The sequence below is a fragment of the Camelus dromedarius genome, chromosome 8 (genome assembly GCF_036321535.1).
Source record: "Camelus dromedarius isolate mCamDro1 chromosome 8, mCamDro1.pat, whole genome shotgun sequence".
NCBI lineage: Eukaryota > Metazoa > Chordata > Mammalia > Artiodactyla > Camelidae > Camelus > Camelus dromedarius.
In genome coordinates, this window is record NC_087443.1 from 25,820,065 (window position 1) to 25,841,419 (window position 21,355).

At 54.0% G+C, this 21,355-nt stretch overlaps 2 protein-coding genes across 4 annotated transcripts in view; both read right to left on the bottom strand.

Annotated features, from left to right (window-relative positions):
• Window positions 1–4,146, bottom strand: part of SH2D4B (SH2 domain containing 4B) — an 83,162-nt gene extending 79,016 nt beyond the window's left edge. The window contains exon 1 of the mRNA XM_010984087.3: window positions 1,944–4,146. Within this exon, the coding sequence (XP_010982389.1) occupies window positions 1,944–2,127 (184 nt within the window). The 5' untranslated portion in view covers window positions 2,128–4,146. The remainder of the gene's footprint in view (window positions 1–1,943) is intronic.
• A 12,416-nt stretch (window positions 4,147–16,562) lies between these two features.
• Window positions 16,563–21,355, bottom strand: part of TSPAN14 (tetraspanin 14) — a 54,344-nt gene continuing 49,551 nt past the window's right edge. For all 3 annotated transcript variants that reach the window (XM_010984088.3, XM_031461046.2, XM_031461047.2), the window contains 3 exons: window positions 20,875–20,919; window positions 18,953–19,072; window positions 16,563–18,253 (listed from right to left, as the gene is read on the bottom strand). In XM_010984088.3, the coding sequence (XP_010982390.1) occupies window positions 18,182–18,253; window positions 18,953–19,072; window positions 20,875–20,919 (237 nt within the window). In that variant the 3' untranslated portion in view covers window positions 16,563–18,181. The remainder of the gene's footprint in view (window positions 18,254–18,952; window positions 19,073–20,874; window positions 20,920–21,355) is intronic.

The window sequence follows — 21,355 nt, forward strand, 5'->3', positions numbered from 1 at the left end:
GGGCACTCAGTGAGGGCAGGCATCTGATACACGGAAAGGTCACAGACCAGGTCGGGGGCTGCTGCAACTCTCCATCCTGATCCCAGGACGGGAAGTGGGCACTGGGCATCCTGGACCCTTATCCAGAAGCCCTTCAGCCTCTGGGGCTGAGCCCATCCCCCAGAGCATCCCCGCGGTCTGTTCCACAGCAGGACCGAAGCAAAAAGCTGAGATCTGAGCAGGATCCTAACCTGGAAGACAGACATTCCTCCGTGTGCTTCCTCCTCTCCTCCATTCTTTATAAATCAGAAAATTAATTATCTGGAAAAAGAGTCTTCTGCACCAGAAACCCAAACGAACTTAATGTATAATTTATACGTGAAAATGTAGATGTCAATGTGTGACAGATCGCTATAAAAATATTTTTGCAGTTAAAGCTTCAGGCATCCGTCTTCCTTCCAGAAGAGCCACCGTACAGATGACAGGAGGCCCCAGGGTTCGGGCCGGCGGGGACAGGAAAGGCAGCCTGCCATTTTCACCATAAGTGACGCAGCTGCCAGCGCAGCCCCAGCCTTGGCACTGCCACGTGCAGCCAAGTCACAGCTCTGCCCCCTTAGGGTCCTGCTGTGTCTCATTCAAAGCAGGATTTAACACTGCGCAGCTCCGAGCTAGACCCAAGGATGGAACACAGAATGGATGACTGTCTCACACTCCCGTGGCTTTGAGTCTCCTGGCAGAGCCAGGCAAGCAGATGGTGAATGATACTGACAGTGTGGCAAGTACTAGGGCAGGGAGGGGACCCACATGCCAAGCAAGGAGCCACTGAGGAGCAAGTACTTCCCTGTGCCAGAAGCATCCCCAAGAGACTCTAAGAGGCAGGGTTCACTCCTGCAGGAGTATGTCAGGAGGATGAAGGTGGGAGAATATCCCCAATGGGAAGAACCATGCATGTAAAGACAGTGGTCAGATCAAGATGTCCAGATGGGGGCAAGGGTGGCCTGTGGCACACGGCTGGGGCTGTCTAGCAGTGAGCCTGGGGTGGAGAGAGCGATCCAGGTCACCAAGGGGGTCTGTACGTCCAGGCCAGAATCAGGACTTTGTCCTTGATTGAAAACTTAAAAACAGATCAAGTCTACACTTCGCTCTTGGTGAACAGTATGGAGGCCAAGAGGGGGTTGTGGACAGCAAGTGAGGCAGAAGATGAACAGGCTTTGCAAACTGTAAAGTGCAGCGTCCACATGAAGTACCCTCCCCCGCAGGATGCGGAGTCCTGCTCCAAGCCTCCAGCCCGACTGCTTCAGGTGCGCCCTCACTCGCAGGTGCCCCAGTCCTCGGGCCTGACTGGCATGTCACCACATGAACGTAGGTCGGGCCCTCGCTTCTGGTCTGCAGTTGCTGTTGTCACTGGAGCCGGTCACCCTTAGTGCCGGACTTTCCCTGACACCCTCTCTCCTGATGACTCGAGCACAACCTAAAGCATGCTCTCACACGGGGACAGGGAGGAGGGGCACAGGGCACCGTGCTGGCCCGAGCTGAGGACTGCCGTGCTGTGCACATAAGGGAGGGAGGAACTGCGTGTCTTTATTGCACTCCGGCCCTCTCTGTCCAGAGCCACCAGCAAGTGTCAAGAACATGGCTTCTCCCCCACCAGGCAGTCACCAACAGTGTCTGAGCACCATCTGAGATCTCGATGGTGTCTTCCCAGAACCTGGACCTCCCACAACAAGACACAGCAAGTCCCCGTGCCCCAATGCCATTAGGAAGCCCCCTCTGCAGGCCTACAGACCCTGTCAAAAGATAGACGCCCAGGTTAATGGGACGGGATGCTCACAGAACAAGGGTTTCAAGCCCCCAGCTCACATCACACCAGCGCCCATTTTAAAGAAGAACACAACCTGACATCAACAACTTTCCACCTCCTGGGAGGCCAGGGGTCAGCCCCTTGGTGACTCCCAGCCACATACCTCGCTTGACCTTCGGGGGCCTGAGGCCCTCAACCTGGGCCAGGGCCTCCCAGGCTTCACGCTCCCTCCAGCGCCTCAGCTGCTCCTCTCGCATTTTGTAGAAGAGGATGTGCTTCTGCACATCGCTGAGCTCGGCGAGGAGCTCGGGGTCGATGTACATGTCGTGCAGGATCTGCTGCAGCATCGTGCCACCGGGATGCACACGCCAGGCCACTCCTCACCCCTGGCTCCTCACGCCAGGGCCACTCCCAGAGTCCCCTCTCCGTGCAGCATCGTCACTCTGCCTCAGCTCCCAGCCAGCGACACACTCATCTCCCGTGCCCTGGACAGCAGCAGGGACCAGGCAGCGGGAAGTAAAGAGGCAGCTGGGACCCGCAACGGGGATCCAGCACCAAGAGCAATCTAGTCCTTCTGGTGGGTCACCGAGCACCACATCCCAGCAGAGCCTGTGTCCTGACTGCCCCTGGGCTCTGGGACAATGGGAGCATCCAAGCACTCAGCTCTGCAGGGCGATGCCCAGGCCCAGCCCTGCCGGGCCCAGCAGGTGTCGAGTGATCTGTTAGTGGAAGGTAACGATGACACCAGCTGTATCGATGACACTGCCCCGGCCAACCGGGAACTGATCTGTCCTCCACAGGTAAAAGGAGGAGGGGGAGGAAGCTTCGCCTATTAATTCCATGTCTCTTGAGCCAAAGTCGAACAGGCCAGAGGAGCCAGCCAGGAGCTTCTATGCTGCTCAGCCTCTCACTCTACCTGCTCCATCACTGCCAACCTTCCTCTTTTCCAGGACATCAGGCTACTGAGGTAATGCTTCTAACTGCCTTGGAGGAGAAAATAGCTCTCCTTCTCTCTGTGTTGCAGCCAAGGAAGAAAACAAAACGGAATTGGTAGGGACACCTGAAGGCACTTTATCTAGGAATTTAAGGACATGAAGGAGGCAGACATCCTCTCCCTTTTCCCTACAGTGAGGTTCTAAAGTTACTCATGTGCTGGCAGATTCACCCCCAATTTGGGGTCATTTTTGGTCGTTGCTGATGTCTTTGGTGTTGCAAGTATCCAGAGAGCACCGCAAAGAAAGCAGGAAAGTGTGGCTCCTCTGTCCTCCCCACGACCTGACCTGAAGGCCTAGACAGAGCCCATGTTGCTTCCTATTTGGAGGGAACCCACCTCTCTTTTGACCGTGAGGGGGGTAGGTGCTGCTCATGCTGAGACCCAAAGCTCACCCAAGCAGGTGCTTAGAGCTCCTCCCAGCTGCCCTTTTATGAAGACAAGGAAACTGGGGTTCAGAGAAGGTAAGCAACTTGCCTACCACCACCCAATCGATAGGCTGCCACCCTGGGACTCCATGCAAATTTCAGATTTGACATCCACTGGATACTATGACTCTTTGGATGTTTTGCAGCCCCACCAAGAGAAAACAAATGGGGTTTGGCACTGTGACCTCACTGGACGAGTGACTCTCATCTCTGCTTCCCTCTCTGTGAGGACCAAAGGTGGATCAGGCAGCCAAGAGTGATGGAGACCAGGTGTAAGTGGGCGCTCTTCTCCTGCAGGGACAACGCACCACAGGAAGGATTGAGCGGCTTCAGATGAGTTTTAAGGCCACAGGATCAAACAGAAGTGTGGAGGGCCAGGCTGGCCCTCCCCCAGGTCCGGCTGGCTTGTCCCCATGTGACCCAGACCTTGGAGCCTCCACGCGTTGGCTCCAGCCATGCAGCGCTGGCCCTGGACTCCTACCCGTCCTCTTCTCTTCTCCCACCAGACCTTTCAGTGACTGACCCCACCTGGCCTCCTGGCTCCCGCAGTTTCTTAGACGGAGGCCTTCCCCAGCCTCCTCCCGCCTCCAACACAGCTCTTAACGTCCTTGTCCTGACTGTGGCTGGGTGGGAGCCGGCGTGCGGAGAAGAGACGGACGAAGAGGGCACGAAAGGAGTGTAGCCTTCCACTGGTCGCTTCTTTCTTTCTGGGTCCCCCAGACGCCTACAAGAAGGGAGCGGAGAGCCCCTCACCTCCCCCATACGGAGCGGCGGGAATGGGCAGACTGCCGTGGGCGTCAGGTCCAGTCCTCTGGCCGAGAGGCGATGGTGTCACCCTTGCGAAGGTGACACTGTCGAGAGAGGGTGAGTGGCGGCCAGATGCGAACCACCCCGGTAGCGCCCCGTTTTGTGCTGCAGCAGGCGGAGCGGCCCCTGGCAAGCCCAGGTCAGTGGGGCAGGAGGCCCAGCGCGGAGCGCAGCGGAGGGGCAGGCTGGATGCGGTTTCCGGGAAGACACGCTCTGGCTGGCGCGGCTGGGAGCTGCCCTGCCCGGTTGGGCGCCACCTCTGGCCTGGCGTCTGCTTGCCAGCTGCCCCCCTCCTACCGAGGAAGCCGCTCGGCCCGGCCTAGAGCGCCCCCTGGTGGCCGATCGGAGCAGGAGCGTCTCCTGCACCTGGGCGAGCGGGCCCAGCAGTAACGCAGCGGCGGCCACGCGCGCCATCATCTGTGTGGAGGAGGACCCCTTCGGGCACCCAGCGCCGGTGCAGTGGGGACACAGAGGCGGTCAGCATCCAGGGGCAAGGGCCACACAGATGAAAGGAGCCCACGGCAAGGGGGCCCAGAGGTAATCAGACAGGGTTTTCTGCCGCCTTCCACCTGGTTTTATTTTGTTTTCATTTTTTTTGTTACAGCAAAGTGTTCACAGCTCAGTTGCCACAGCAACCTGAATCTGGGGGACAGATCTGGATCTGGGGAACAGACCACTCGGAGGATTGGAAAACTCGGGTTTATGATACCACGAAGCCCAGAAGAGTTAACACTTCAAGCTCTGGACCCCATCTGCAGGTTTACACAGGCTTTTTATAGGCTGCCAGTCTAGACTTTGCAACATCATATGCAAATAAAGTATAACAAAGTTGACTAATTAGGAATGAGCTTTGTAGAAATGGACCAATCAGGAGTGATAGAAATTGACCAATCAGGAGTGAGCTCCATGCAAATAAGGGGCTACAAATGGCCCAATCAGGAGTTAGCTCAGGGACCCAACAGAATCTTAGGAGTAAGTTCTGCTTTCCTAAAAGCAAGCTGTTACAGAGGCAAAAAGTGAGATAATGCCGGTGGGCCAGGGAACCAGATGGTGCTGGCAGGAGACTGATGGCCCTGCCTGGGGGTCCTGCTGGTCTTTTTCATGGGGCTTCCCACCTCACTTTGGCCGATTTGATGTTTTTAACTTTGCATGTTAACACACTTGCCCCTGGGGGCAGGAGGTGTTGCACGCAATGTTGTTGCAAGCGACTGGAAACCACCTGAATGGTCCTCAGTGGGTTGGGGGCTGCCCAGTAAGGAAAACTAACACTTGTCACAGAGCTTGGAGTCTGTCTGCTTTGGCCAGGGAAAATGTCCACGGTGGAAAAATGAAAAGGCCACATGCAGAATATTGGGTACTGTGCAATCCATATTAAAAATTCTATGTTTGATTATTTTTGTATAGACAAAGGAAAAAAATTTGGAAGAACACACACATGATTTCTTGCTTTCTTCCTGGAAATGGGAGGGAGACCACTTTAGAAAATTCTGTATTGCTTTGTACAGTGGATAAGGTATGTAATTCATGTGACTGAAATAAAATGTATTTTAGAGGTTTTAAAATGTGACCACAAAAAATTGGCCTCTGGAGGTCAGTGCTGGTGGGGCAGGATGTACACAGCCTTGTCCACACGGACGCCCACCCCCAGAGAGGGACGTGCAGGCAAAGCCAGACATAAGGTGTAGCCAGGAAGGCTAGAACTTGTGCTCCCTGGAAGGCAAGGTGGAGTGATAGCCAGAAAACCCCATTATTTTGTCTCCGGCAGCCCTGAGCACAACAGTCACCATGTTAAGATGGGCTGCTGGAAGCCCCCCCCTTACATCCCACCCACCTCCCTGGCACATAGTCACTTGGGGGAGTTGGTCCCAAGAGCACATTTAAAATCTTACCTGGTCTCAGTTTTAGGATCCAAGGGCTCAGTGAAAGTCTAGAGGAATTTCTGCTTTGTCACCAGTTAAGCTCCAGTGAAAAATCAGGGCCATAAAAATCAATCGTGTCCCTGTATGAGTGCAACCAACCGCTACTTAGAAAATACAATGTGAAAGAGATCCTCGTTCACAATAGTAACCAGCTATGAAATATAGGAACAAATTTAACAAACAATATGTGGACCTATATGAAGACAAGTAAAAATCCTCTGGTATAAAATTTTTTTCTTAATTTTCAAAGAGAAAATTAGTAGACATATTATAATGAGGATAATTATCAGACTGTACCCTTGGAGGATTTCCCCAAAGAGTCTTCCTGTTCCAGATGGCAACCAGGAAAATAAGTTTTGGAGTGAGCCCTCTTGACATAGATCTTGTAACTAAGTAGCCTTTTGAACTCTTCATAGTATTTATGAACTCTCCAGGGGTAAGTGTGTGTGTGTGTAGGAAAAAAATAGAAGCTATTGGCCACTTAAAAAAAAATACAATAAAAGTCCTCCCTGAGAGCATCCCTAGGATTTAAGTTAGTATAGGGACACACCATGTCATGATCAGAAAGACCTAATACTGCAAAACGTTCAGTTCACCTCTGTGCTAGTTTCAAGACGCTTCCCAATGAGCCCCGCCTCCCGGTATTCCTGACCTTGTTAACGCCTCTCACACATGTCAGGGTTGGTCTGTGCGATCAGTAGGGTCGGCCAGTGATGGTCTGTCACTTTTGAGATTAGGTTATAAAAGACTTTCCTGCTTCCACCTCGGGTTCCCTCTCTCTCTCCTTCTCTCATCATTCACTCATGGGAAAGCCACGTGTTGAGGAACTGAAGCCTCCTACCAACAGTTACACGAGCGAGGCTGGCCGAGGATGTAGTCAGGTGAGACTGCAGCCCCTGCCAACAGTTTCACTGCCACCTTACCAGAGACCCTGAGTCAGAATCACCCAGTGAAGATGTTCCTAGAGTCCTGACCCTCAGAAAGGATGTGACATGTAGAAGTGCTGTTTTAAGCTGCTAAACCTTGGAGTAATGTGTGATGCAGCAATACATAACTAATACAATCTTGGGTAATTCATACATTTAATACAGTTTCAAGACAATCCTGAAATTTACTTGGGATATGGAGGAGAGACTTGATAAAACGGTTCCCAGGGTAGCCAAAAGAATGAACAGATGAGAACAGCCTAGAAAACCCTGAGGACCACTGAACTCCATACCGCCGGTATTCAGACTTCTAAAACAGACATTTCAGTTCTGACACAAAAACAGGTAGAATGATGTGAGAAAGCCCAGACACTGATCCAAATACATATGCAGTTATTTAGTATGTGGTCAAAATGACCGTTAGTAACAGGGGAGGAAGAATGGATATTTGCCCATTTAGCAGGTAGATGATTAGCTAGATCCTTGCCCATTACCTGTGATTCTCCCAGGATAGCCCTCAGGGGTCATGACCTTGGGGGTTCTGTGGCATACGTTAGAATAATTAGTACATCATGAGTCATAACTGTGGAAATTTCAAAATTACTGATGGGTGCAGTAAAGGGGGTTTAGATTAATCAATCATGGCCTGTCTATAGGATGAAATACTATACAGCCATTAGAATTGATGCTGAGAATATCTGTTGGCATATAAGTGTACTCATGATGTATTACTAGGGGGGACAGCCTGTGTAGTATAATCCTGGCTTTACATATTGGGAAAAAGACTATTTTCACCCCATTGCCTTCTAAGGAGAGTAAGCAGGTCCTATTAAAAGGAAAGACCCGTGAACTTCCGGAAACCTTGCTAGGTTTGGATACGCACATTTGGGGAGGCCAAGCTGGGGTAAGCTGAGTTGCCCCATACATAACTCAGGACTGAAAATCAGGGTTCCTGAGCCCAGAGATGGCAGGGGACAAAGCAAGGGAGCCAGCCACACACCCAACGCTATGGGCCACCCTGCCCCGAATCTCCATCAAAATGATTTCAGTCACAAAACACTTGCTGTGAGATTTCTTATTTACAAAATAAAAATCCAATTCTGCCAGGACTGAGGAGAGAGAAAAAGGGGTCACTAAGGGACACAGGAGTGCCAAGAATTAGCAGAGTTCGTGGGGAGGGCTTGGGGCCTCGCAGGATCCGAGTACTTCTACAGGGTGAGGACACCCACCCTGATATTTGTAAACAAAAAGACAACAGCACAGACACACGTTTGATTACAGCTTCAGAGCCCAGGGTTGCAGCCGGCCAGGCCCTTCCTCCTGAGCAATGTTTCTCAAGCAATCAGGGCGCTGCTCTGCTCCGGGCTTTTGTCAGCATAGGATGGATGAGGTAAGTGATGTCAGTCACAGGGCCAGGCTCAGAGTAGGTGCCAGTGGGAGTTGTTCCTGCTCCTCAATCTGGAGCCGGGTTCCTCACTAACTTGGTGAATCAGTATATTAGGCAGGTGGGTATTGGTAGCTAATCCTGTGTCCCCAGCAAGCTTCCCCAGACTACTGGTTTAAAGGGGAAAAGTCCTGAGACCCACACAGGCACGTAACTCAGGCCTGGGACTGCTATACAAATACCAGGAGAAATTGGCTGATTTTGCCACAACAGTTCTAACATGGGGCTGCTGGCATGCGTCTCCCGGCATGGGACGGGGTCTGCGTGCTGCAGAGGAGAAAGGGCCAACATGCAGAGAGGGGGGAGACGCTGCTGGAGAGAAGCGCCCCGCAGTGTGAAGTCCGTTCCAGCCCCCAAGGCCCTGACTCCTCTCTGTGACCGTCCCACCGTTCCTCCTTGTCATAAGAGTCTCCTTCTGCTCAGCTTTGTATGAGTTAAGGTCATTGCCACCAGTGCGTCCTGACCAGGACAGTGGCTTGGCTCTCTCTCCATTTGTCCTGCCAAGGACGCTGCAAAGGTAGATAAGTTGCAATGCTAAGGACCTGGGTCAGACCCTCTCCAAGGGCCCTTCCTAGTGGCCCATTTCCTACAGGGGGTCCTCCCGGGCCCTGCTCCCTCTGAGTGCAGCCACCCCACCTCCTGGCTGCCCCAGCACCCCCTCCTTCCTTTGCCTCCCTCTGGGAATCCAGGGACAGAGAGAGGAAGAAGCAGTTTCCAGAGGAGGCGAGCCCTCTGCTCAGAGGATGCCGAGTCCTGTGGCCTGCACACAGCCAGTGCGGTCGGAAGTAGGGTCCTCAGGGTGGAGGGTCTATTGAGCCAGCTGCCCCCTCTCCATCTGCCGTCTGACACAGACAGCTGACCTACACCCGCCTGCACCCCTGCGCCCTAAACCTCTCCAGGAGCTCCGGTCCTGCTCCATCCGAACTCTCCTGGAACTAGACCACTCAGCCACAAGTGGAACAGACTGACCAAGCCTCAGCCCAGGACTGATTCTTCTTAACTCAAAGGGCAGGAGGCAATTCTGGGGCCACAGATGGCACGCAGGCTTACACTCTGGGCGGCTGCCCTCAGAGGTCCCCTGGCACCTACAAAGACCAATCTGCCAGCCCTGCTGCCCCCTCAGCTGCAGACAGACTCACCTCCACACCACAGCCCCAGCCCTCACCAGGCCTGAGGCCACCCTCACCCTGTCAGCAGCTGAGAACTCCAGGGAGCCCAGCTCCCCAGGCCAGGCTCTCAGGCACCAGGGGAGCCCTGGACCCCTAGCCCCAGGCCCTCCTCGCAAGAGCAGCCAGAGATTACTGCTCATAGTTCTCACACGCCCGCCCTGCGGCAGCAGGCTCTGTGCCAAGCGCTTTCTTCTTCCATCTCATCTGATTCTCAGAACAAGGTTACGAGGCAGGCAATTTTATTACCCCAAGGTCGATTTTTTTGTCGAGGTCAAACAGCTAATGACCTAGGAATTAAACCCAAGTCTTGTTGAGCCTTTACATGCTCCTGCCCTCCTATCCCTCCTCCCCAACCCCTGGGCACTTGTTCTGAGCTGGACAGTCCTTCCAGGCCACGCAGCCTGCCCAGGGGTCAAACCGGGAGGGCACTGACAGGAGTTCATGTGCCGTCTGCCCCCAAGTCGGCTCACAGACCACATCTGTGGCCCCGTGGGATCCCGCACAACCACCCAGCTTGTCGAAGCACCTGCCTCCCTCCTTGGAGCAGTGAGAAGGATGAGCAGGGGCCGTGAGCTAGGCTAACAGCTCTCTGCAGGCGCAGATGGGGCCTTCAGTGCCCTGGCAGATTCCAGTCCCAGCCTTCACTTCCCTGAGCTGTGGGATTCGGGGCACTGACCACTGGTGCCCTGGGTACCTGACCTCACCTCTTCTTCCTGGCCCACACTGAGACTTTTGCCCGCCCCCGGTAGTTCGATGCGGCTTCTGAGTTCTGGTCGATGGAACGTGAGCACAGTGGTGTGCAGACCATCCAGGCCTTGCTCCTAGGATTGTCTCTCCCTCCATCCTCACCCTCTTCTCCAGCCTCCAGCTGACCAGAGGTGACTTCAAAGACCTGCAGGAGGGTGGAGTCACAAGAAAGAAGGAGTCCGGGCCTCTGAAAGACTGCAGGGTATTCCCCACCCCAGGGCCATATAGATTTACAGTTCATTGCGATTTCTCCTTTGAACTGGTTGTTCATCTTACCAGCTCTGTCCTTTAATGAGTGAGTTAAATAAAATCTTTGACATGTGCCTATGTAATATTTAGATGAGTGATGCTTATTTTTTGGAAAATTACCTCAACAGAGAGCACAGGGAATGACCACTGCCTCTCAGGGGTGGGAAGACTTGCCATGGTCCATGTGTCACCCCCACCCCCAGGCCCATCCATCACCCCCAACAGGAGGTATCCAGCCTAGGTTTGCACATCTCCAGGGACGGGGTGCTCAGTCCCTCCCAGAGATGACTCCAATTCTTTCCATGTAGCACCACAGCTGTGTTGATTTCTAAAAATAGAACAAAATAAAAACAGATCTAAAACTGAAAAAACGAGAAAACCCAAACCCTCCCTTCCGCACCCCCAGCTAAGAGAGAACGATGGCCTCGGACCAAAGAATCACCTACAAACAGGGCCTGCAACCCCAGGCTCACGGTGAGGTCGAAACGTCTGGGCGGTGAGGGCGAGGACAGGGGCCAGCATGCCCATGCAGGGCCACCACAAGGCAGAGCACGGAGGTGAGACTGCTGGGCTCACACCACCGAAGAACAGACCCTGAGGTGCTGTTTACCTGGCTGCCCTCCTGACCTTGGGGGTCTAAATAAAACCTGCACGGTTTTAAACACAAAGATTCTTCTCCTGGAAAATTCTCATGCACTTGTCTTCTCCACACACACACACACGCACACACACACGTCATCCTGGCTCCAGGCCTGCTGAGGTTGTCCTGCGATGGGGAAGGACACCCACACTTGTCAGGGGTGGGAGCGGCATGGATGACCTCTTGGCCTCGGCTTCGGGACTGGACTCAGCCCCTCACTCTGAGGCCTCAGGCAGGTCCCAGCACTTCCCTGGGCCTCTGTTCTCCTTACAGGGAGTGGAACCAGATGGGGTCCCCCCCAGGACCCTCTACCTGCATCCAAACATGTCATCCAATGCCTGTTCCCAGGGTTTTCTTCTTTCTAGCCTGAGCTCCTCTAGCCCCTGCTCTCCCCACAGGGCATCGCTCCTGGAGCCCTCGGCGGCAGGCTGTGGCCGTCTGCTGGCCCCCTCAGGCCGGCCCCTGTGGCCTGGCTCCCTCGGCAGGCGGGGGCCACTCTGCTTCCTCTGGGGACTTCTGGGGCAACTTGTTGGGCTCTGCTGGTTTCTGGCAGGATCCACACTCCAGGCGAGAAGAAATCCCCTCTCCGTCTCCCCACCCTAAGACACAGAAAGCAAACAGACTTTGAACTCCAAGTGCCTGCTGAGGCTCCCTACAGAGCTCAAAGCCTTGCTCCTAAAAGGGCAGGGAAGCAGGTCTTTTCATTTCAGCCGGAACCCAGGTGGCTCAGCAGGTAGGGCCTGGTAGCTCCGGATAAAATCTCAGTAATCTGGGGGTACACACTAACTAACCTAGACCTATGTTAAATGCTTTATGCACCTCGTTTAATCCTGAAACAACCCCATGTTCTGGTGTTCGTATTCTTATTTTACAAAATAGACTCAAAGAGGTTAAGCGACTTGCCAGAAGCCACAAGGCTAGTGAGCAGTAGGTGGCTGGGGAGTCAACACCACCTTCCAGTTTACCAAGCGCTCTCATCTGCATCAACTCATTGAATGCTCCCAGAAACCTTGTGAAGAAAAGAAATCAAATTATTTCCACTTGACAGATAAATTGAATCACTAAGGTGTTTCTGTTTTTCTGTGTGTGGGGGTGTGGTGTTTTGTATTTGAGGGTTTTTGTTGGTTTTTTTTTCCAGCCCAAGTTCAAACTCAGGCTCAGTGCTCTTCCCAACCACAGCACACAGCACAGGCCTTGGTCCAAAGCAGTGGGCCTGGTGCTCAGAGGAAGCCCCACCCGCCCCCATGGGAAAGCTCTCCCGCAGAGCCCAGACCCGCTCCTCTCCCTTCCCCACTTACCCTCAGTCCGCCCATCCCGTTTTGCCTCTGGCACGTAGCTGCCTGTCTGGGGAGGTGGCCACGCAGGCCAGCGGAGCCCAGCAGAGCGTGCCGTCCTGCTCCAGGACGGGGATCAAGCCAGCAGTCAGGCAGTGAGCCACCTGGACCCCAAAGCCCCATCGCAGGCTTCCCTGCCCAGGCTCTGCAGCTCCCTTCCTGGCAACCTTGGGGCAGCACTCCAGTGCGTGTCCGCACTCACACACAAGGATGCCACCTAAATCACCCCTTTCCCACCTGACCAGTTATCTCCGAAGGCAAAGAGGGACTGCAGGGCCACCCTGCTCAGGCTCCCTGTGGAATCTGAGCTGTTGTAGACCACGGGCTTCTGGGGGAAGATGTCGCTCACTCACCTCTCCCCCGACCCCACCTCCACCCAACCAACCCATACATCCCAGGTGCCAAGGCCGCCTTCACCACACACGAGCCACGGCCTGGTAGCAACATGCACGCCCCAGCCTGGAGTAGCGCTCATTATGATGCCAGCCCACCTCCCTGCAGAACTTGTTTGAAAAATGTTCTTAAAAACCTTCTAGGAAGTAATTCTAATAACAAAACACCGTGGAGATCTGATAAGCCCTCCTAAGAGCAAACCACCACTTAACGAAAATGTCCATCCCGCCCCCACAGGAGCCTGGTTCCCCCACCACGTGGTTTCAGTGGGATGGACAAGCACAGGGGGCCCAGAGGGCCGTCCCTCAACTTCACCGCCACGCCATCCTCACCAGAGCGAGGCTCAAGGTGATCTGCAGTGGGGTCTCGCCTTGGGCGATGGGGACACTGCAACAGGCAGAGCAGACTGGGGAAAGGAAACCAGATCCAGCTGGCATCACTGAGTCACTCGGATCCTACCCTGAAACTCACCCCACCTCTGGACTTTCCAGGTCCAGGAGCCAAAAACCTCCCCTCATTGTTCAGGCCAGTTTGAATTGGGTTTTCTGTTACCTGCAACTGTAAACATAATCCCCAGTATCGAGCGAGGTTCACTCAACCATGGCAGCCCAGCAGTGGACGGTGAAAACGCACTGTGGACGGGTATGCACCCACGGAGAAATATTTGAGGTAACGGTAAGTAAGATGAATTGTAAAACACGATTTTCATGTGTGCAAAAGACATTTGAATATGCCTGGACATTTCCTGCGAGGGTACTTAGCAGTGGATGTGTCTGGGGAATAGGACACAAACTTTTTACTTTACACTCTGTGCTTGGATTGCTTCTACTTTTATATAAATTAAACAACAACAAAAAAAGAGAGACTAGCTTCAAAGTCATCTGAGGTGCTAAAATTAGTCTGAGGTGATAATTTAGTTTGGTGGTTATTAAACCATGCTTTTGATGTCCCTGCTGAAGAGGAAATAATTCTCCCAGGCCGTTGTAAGGCATTTGGATTTCCTCCTTTTCCAAAGCTGGCATCTAAAACCGGTAACTTCACCAGAACAGTATCTACTTGAATGGAGCCTTAACTTTCTCCCTCCCAAAGTTACACCACTGTCGCCATGCCATCCTGCCCATGTCAGATTTTCCTGAGGCACCCTAGAGACCCCAAAAGCATTTCAGAATGAATATATCTTTATTGTAGTCTTTGAGGAGGAAAAGTCAGGTCTCGTTGAGTTTACAAGGAGCTAAAAAGGCCCTAAAGGTGTACAGTTCTCTGGGTTTTTGGAGAGAGAGCCCAGATGAAGGACAGCGGTGCTGCAGGAGGCCCCGTCTGCCCTGAGAGGCTGGACAGCATCCTCCTGGGTGACAGACAAGCACGTGGTAGCAGCTCCACCAAGATCACCACTGGGGACAGGTTACCACAGTTTGGGGGCAGACATCCTACACACCCTGTGGCCCTGTGGTCTGACACCTCACGTGACCCTTGAGCTGGAAAGTCTCACTTGTGAAGGTCATACAGCCACCCTGCTCATCTGCGACAGCTGAGGGTGCTGGACCACAAGGTGACAGGGCTGAGCTCCCGACACCTGGGCAGGAGGATGTCTTGGGTGCTAGGACCACTGTAAGAGCCCCTCTCCTTTCTCTGTCCCTTTGAAGTCCACCCTCTGAGATTGCTGGCTGAGAAGCAACCAGGTGGTCCTTGCTGCAGAGAATGGGTCTCTCTCTCCTCTTCTGGGGAGCCCTCTCCCAGGGGTCCCTAAGATTGCAGTCGCCTACGCTCACATGCATGCCCACTACTATCCCGGGCCAGCTACAGAAGAGTATCTCCTGGAGAGAAGGCTGTGTCCGATTCCTCACCAACCAGCAGAGAAAGCCCTGCACAGGCTTGCTGGGTGGATGGCAGCTCTGGCCACACAGAGAAGTGAGCCTGCTGCCCAGAGCCAGGGCCTCCAGTGCAGGGTGGGGCCGAGCCCCTTGGGAATGACATCATGCTCCCCCCAAAGCCCTCCCAAACCAAACCGGACACCCAAATCCAAGTACAGCACTCTCTGGCTTTCTCCAGATGCTTGTCAACCTGCCACAGAGCCCAGTAACTGGATAATCCTCAGAAACTGATGCTTCTCAGCCTTGCCCGTGGTGCTGGTTTTGCTCAGCAGGAGCCAATCAGAGATTCAGAATCAGGGCTAGTAGGCACCGAACCTCCTACTTCAATTGCAGGTAAGGTTCTGGGGCAAGGCTTCCAGAGTTTGAACCCAGCTCTTCCAAATCCTCGACCAGTAACTTACCTTCCTCCAAGTCTCATGTTTTGGCCACGAAAATGGCTTTCCCAGAGCTGTTCCCACGACTGAACCAGTTTTTAACTGATAGGTACTGTGAGTGCTTCCTGTGTTCCAGGAAGTTCTGTGTCCATTCGTCTTTACTGTTATTCATGTGGGGAAGCCCAGCACAGCAGATGGCTTCCTGCTCGGCTCACAGCCCTGCCCTTTGGGCACGGGAGCCCCTGGAGACCGGTGACCAATGGCCGGGCAGCTGGAGGCAGGACAAGGATGGGCAGGAGGTCAGAGACCTGGGGAGCTCGGGCCGCAGAACTAGAGGACTCTGAGGAGGGGGTGGACCAGAGTGGCAGGAGCCTCAGAGGCCGGGAGAGGCACTGAGTCTGGTGACTGGGGGAGAGCAGTTTCAGCCAAGTGAAGAGAGTAGCCGGCAGTGGCGGGAGGGGGACAGAGAGCCTGGACAAGCAGCTGCTGGGAAGGAAAGGGGGGGAAGGCGGAGGGCCAAGAAAGCTTCCTGGGATGGGGATACGCGGGACGAGGTGAGAAGGAGAGGTGGGGAAAATAACAGTGCGGCAGAAGTGGACAGGATACGGAAAGACCCTGAAACTTTAAAGGGGGAGTGTAGGGGGAGCCAGGAGGGGACGTACAGAGGCCACAATGGCCTCTACCCCAGTCTGAGAGGACAAGGAGTGGCTGGGGATTCAGGGCTGGCTGGGCGGGGAGTGGCCAGGACGGCTGCACTGTGGCGCCACAGAAAGAGCCCAGTTCGTTGGAGATGCCCCGTGAACAGCCTTTATACTGCATTTCTTTTCTATCCAATAAACTCAGTCAGACGAGATGACTGAAAGTGGCCACAAAGGTTTGTAACCTAATTGAAAAACAAACCCAACTCTGATAAAGTCACAGCTAGACTTCACCCTGAACTGGGCTGTGACCTGTGAAGACACAAGTGGTCCAGCCACCAGATCCACCTGAGAAGATGGGCCAGCAGAAGCCGCCCAGGAGCCATCGGTGCCCACACACCGCGTAAGGACCGACTCCCCCAGGGCAGGCTGGGTTGTATGTACCTAGTGAGGGGGGCACTGCCACTCACCCCCTCCACAGATGGGCCAGGACACGTGGCTCATGCAGCAGCAGTGCCCAGATTCCAACCCAGTGTTCCCAAGCTCTTCTGCCTGAGGCCATACAGTTAGAAGCTAAAATAATGTTTCCTCCAGACCCATGGAGTCGAAGTTCTACCTTGTGCTCCGGCTGGGCATGACCAAGCCACAAGCCATCTGTTCCCATTGTAACCTCCATACAAAGGATCACTGGAAGTGGCACACGGAATCTAAAAAGCACTCGATGAAGTTTATTTCATCTACCTCCCTGTTGTGCCTAGCCACACCCGATCCCACTGGTTCCCTCGGCAGCTGAGAGAGATGCTTAATGCCCTCTTGATGTGACCCAAAACAAAAGCAATCAAAACAACAGCATTAATAGAAAGATATATTCCATAAAAGAGTTTGGCAGTCAAAGAAAAGCATCACGCTTCCTAAAAACAAGCATTCTTTTTCCTCTAGTCTACAGAGAAAATTGTAAAAAAAACAAAACCAACATCATCAACAAACACCCACCAGAATACACCACACGAGCATGTACACTTGGGCAGTAAGTGAAGGTGGCACTCCACCTCTGAACGATGAGGACAGGCCGGTACAAGATCCAGAGAAGCGTTAAGAGTGTCGCCCAGCCAAAGACGCACGAACGCCCCAGCTACCCCCGGGGGGCTCTTCGGCACACAAGTCAGACTTCATTTCTAAGAGCAAGCCCCCAACAGCCCGGACAGGACACGGTGACCACAGATATTCCGGTCGGGGGGTGGGGGGGTCATCACGAAAGTTAGCAGTGAAACACCCCAAGCCCCTAGGCAGCTGCAGGCTGGGGTCCGTGGCTCGGCACAGGGCCCAGGGGCCTGGCTCCAAGGCTTCTCTCTCCAGGGAGAGGCAAATGCCAGGCCGGCCTGCCGGCCCGTAGCACATGGCCTGGAGAAGAGCCCTGGCCAAAGGGTTCAGGCTGGCCGTCTCTGGCTGGGGCTCCCTGGCCTTGCAGTGAGGGAGGGTCAGGATTCAAGTTCCGGGTAACGGTTTCAGTAGCACCAAGACCAGAAGACGGTGAGGCTGAGCGGGGAGGGCAGTGGGGGTGTGTGTTGGGGGTGTGTAGAGGAAGAGGGGGCACATCTGTGCAGCTGGGCTATCAGGGATGAAAAGGAGAAGTTGATGGGGCTGGCTCGGGGGACACTCAAGGGAGCCGAAAGGGGAGGCTTCAGTCCCAGACACTGTGTAAGGCTGCTGAGAGGAGAATGCCAGAGGAAGTGAAGACGTGGTGTGGAAACATTCTTACCCCTATAAATAAACTATTTACACACTTTAGCAAAAGGAGAGCTGTGTCCACCATCCCCTTGTGCCATCAGGGCATAATGCTGTCAAGATCGGAGGCAATTCTTACCCTGGGGGAGGAAGGGGTGGACAAGGCACTCCCGTGGCACCAGCCCACGCACTGGCTCAGGCTTCCTTCAGTTGGATGTGGCTGAGCATCCCGCCAACACCCCTGGCTTGTGCACTCAGAGGGCACAGGCAGCACCCCTGGGCTGCTGCGGGAAGTCTTGCCAAGGCCGGCTGGCCCCCCAGCCCCGCCCCACTCCCAGAAGATGTGGCTGCCCTCCAAGCCAGCACCGATGACATGGGTGGTGAGGAGGCCAGGGTGCAGATGCACTTGGGCCCCAGAAGGACTGGGCTGAGCCGTCCTCACAGCCACGAGAGCTGTCTGTCCCTCAGAGTCACCTCCCCGACTTAAAGACACATCCTCTGACTCTGGGAAGACCCCAGGGCGGGGGTCTTGGTGACAAGTCTGTGCGGGGGGGGGGGGGGGGGGGGCCCTCGGTCTTCAGCACCAGCAAGTAGAAACAGAGAGGTCACATCACGCTGATACTGAAGATGGGGTGCTGGCTCTGGCCGGGTGCGTCCATTTCTCTCCCTCTGGACATAAAGTTGAGGGCGGTGAAGGGCTTCGGCCTCCACAGCACGGCTCAGCTCTGCTCAGACAAAGTGGCTCCTCAGAAGTGGTGGCCTGCCTTCACCGCCTCAATGTCCGAGATCAGGGTCCTCGCCAGGAAGATGCCGAATATCTGAAAACAAAGCCAGCAGAGGTGGCAGTCAGTGTTAGGGTGCAAAGGGCGAGGAGGGGCAGAGCCTGAGGACACAAGGAGCCACAACTGGGCAGGCAGCAAAAGGAGACCAACCCACAGTTAAAACAAATGAGCCCCGGGGTCGACTTTGCTGTGTCCCTAGAGCCTAGAAGGGGCAAACAGCAGGCCCCACAGAAGCAAACAGACGTCCTACCCTGCCTCCAGCAGGGCCACACATGTCACATACCACGGGCTGGGACACACTCTGTAACTCGGGTGAAACCGAAAATAGCAGGGTCACCCTGACTGGTTCTGATTCCCAAAATAATAAATCTTGAATGCTTCCTGTAAACCTGGGTTCCATAATAAAAGTAAGGCTGTCCCCGATTTGGGCTGCGCCGATGTCTGAAGCTACATTCTGACCTCAGTGACTGGGATAATCATGTGGGGAGACTGATGTCCTTCTACCAGAAACAGATTCACATGAACTTGGTCACCTTAGGAATTTTGCTTTTTTCTGCCCCACTGTAAATTCCTTCTCCTGCCAGTTCCTCTCCAGGCAGACACCAGCCGGCCTGCTCACCCTGGCCTCACCGCGCCCTCCGCCACCAGCATCTTTCCACGTGTGGAGTCTGGTTCACAAGGCTGGGTGCAGCCACAAGGTGGGCAAGGCAGCCACAAAGGGCGGTGGGAACAAACCTGCAGCAGTGAGATGGCGATGAAGACGCCGGCCACGATGTAGATGTTCCGCGGGAGCCAGCCCTCCAGCGCCTGGATGCAGCCTTTCGTGAAGATGGACTCGTCCCACTTGCTCTTCAGCTGCAGGGAAGCATCACAGCCGCCTGAGCCCGCGACACACAGGCGGTCCCCAACCTGGCTCCCCAGAGGGCTCCCGCTGGGGGCAGGACAAAGCTCGGGGAGAATGAGGAATCTGGGAGGCAGGCGCCGAGGGCGGACGACACAAAAACTCTCCAGGAGAAACGCATCTACTTGCCTCGGTCTCTGCCCTTCCCTGGGCAGCCTGAGTTTTATAACCTGCCTAACCAAAGGCTCCCTGGCTATGATCTTTAACTCCTTTCTGTTAGGGCCTCCACAAGTTTCAAGACCAACTTGTTCAACACACCTCCACAGCCCTCATCTGGAGAAAGGGGAGGGGGTTGGAAGGCTTGGAGAAGGAAAGTGTGCCTTAAAGAGAGAAACTGGGGGAAGAGGGTTCACCATGTTCAGAATCAGGAGAAGAAAGGGACAGTGGCTTCTCAGACTGTGATCCCAGCCAGGCAAGCCTGGCTCTAGGAGCCAGAGCCAGCAGGAGAAGTCATAAGCGCTTTCCAATCCTGACCCCAGGCAGAGGCTCGCTAAGCACGCTGGGATGTGGCCACAGCACATACACTGCATCCCCACCCACCCCACACACAGCAATCAGCCCCGGCCCCCTCACCCATCAGCCTCTTCCATGAAACAGTGAGGGAACAGTCATTCATTTTAGCAGTGTTCGGGGCTGAACTGTGTCCCCCTAAAATTCGTATGTTAAAGCCCTAGCCCCCAAGACCTCAGAATGTGACTGTATTTGGGGACAGGGTATTTAAAGAAGTAAATAAATTAAGACGAGGTCCTTGGGGTGGGGCCTAATCCAGTATGACTGGTGTCCTTACAAGAAGAAGAGATCAGAACATGAAGAAACACAGAGGGAAGCCCATGCGAGGACACAGGGAGAAGGTACCACCTACAAGCCAAGGAGGGGGGTTCTCAGAAGGGACCCACCCTGCTGGCACCTTGATCTTGGACTTCTAGCCTCCAGAACTGTGGGAAAATAAACCTGCTACTTCAACCACACGGTCTGGGTGCTTTGTTATGTCAGCCCTAGCAACTAACACGAGTGGCAACGAAATCTGTAACTGGAGAAGCTGATGTGGACACAGCATCCCTGTGAAGCGGAGGTCACTGCAGAAGGAGCCGAGGTTTCCCAAACTGGAGGGTCACATCCCTAGTGTCCTGGCCAACAGGAGAGGTGTCTGCAGGTTCCCAGAGACCCCTCCTCTTCAGAACAGCTGTTATTCACATCACTGAAGGCCACCAGAGCAAGGACTGGGGTGGGGACTCGCTCCTCTTCACATCCAAGTGCACACTTCCTGTGGCCTGAAGAAAGCCTAGAAGACTGGGCCCTGCTCCTGCCATGAGCCCCGTCTCGCTCCTTGTCGTCACCACCACCTCCATTCAGCAGTGGTAGACCACTGGACAAGCCATACGCTCCTGCAGCCCATCCTGAACCCCTATAACCGACACCTCCTAGGACTCCAAAGAGGCTCTTAAGAACATGGTCTTTGTCCCCCAAAACTTCCGTCCGATCTTTTTCCATTAATGTAGCAACTGCTAGATTTTGAGACTGTGGTTCACAAGGCTTGAATCACACCCATCACTGTTCCCGTGAGTCTTGCCACCCACTTGAGGAGGGTGTGTGTGCGGCGGTGCGCTCCGCTCGCCTCGCTCCCGGCTTAGGTGGCACCCGTGGGCTTAGGCTCCCCTGGCTTTCCCTCTCCAGTCTGCACTTGTGCTAAATCAGGAAGTTGGACACTAGGGAATAAACCTAAAGAATTCAAAGCTATATGCATTGGGGCTCTCACCTGAGTCCTGACATCATAGCCACACTGTGTATTCACAACTTTTTGCTGTAAGAAAAGCAGAAGAAAAGATGAGTTATTTTTGTGCTTTTGAGAAGCCAGTGGTAGAAGGCTTCCACCAAACAGCTGTACTGACTCCATTTCAGCTCACGCCCTTCCATCACGCTGCCAACTAACGTTCCGTGTTAGGACAGGGGTCGGCAAGTCTTCTGTGTGAAGGGCTAGACAGTAAATACTTAGACTTGTCTGTGTAGCTCCTACTTAGCTCTCCTGTTGTAGCATAAAGGCAGCCACTGACAATATATAAACGAACGGGTATGGCTGTATTTCAAGAAAACTTTACAAACACTGAAATTTGAATTTTCACATGTCACAAAATGTTATCCTTCTTTTGATTTCTTTTCAACCATTTAAAAAATGGCTGAAACCATTCTTGGCTTGCAGGTCATCCAAAAACAGACAGCAGGCCAGATTTGGTGCACAG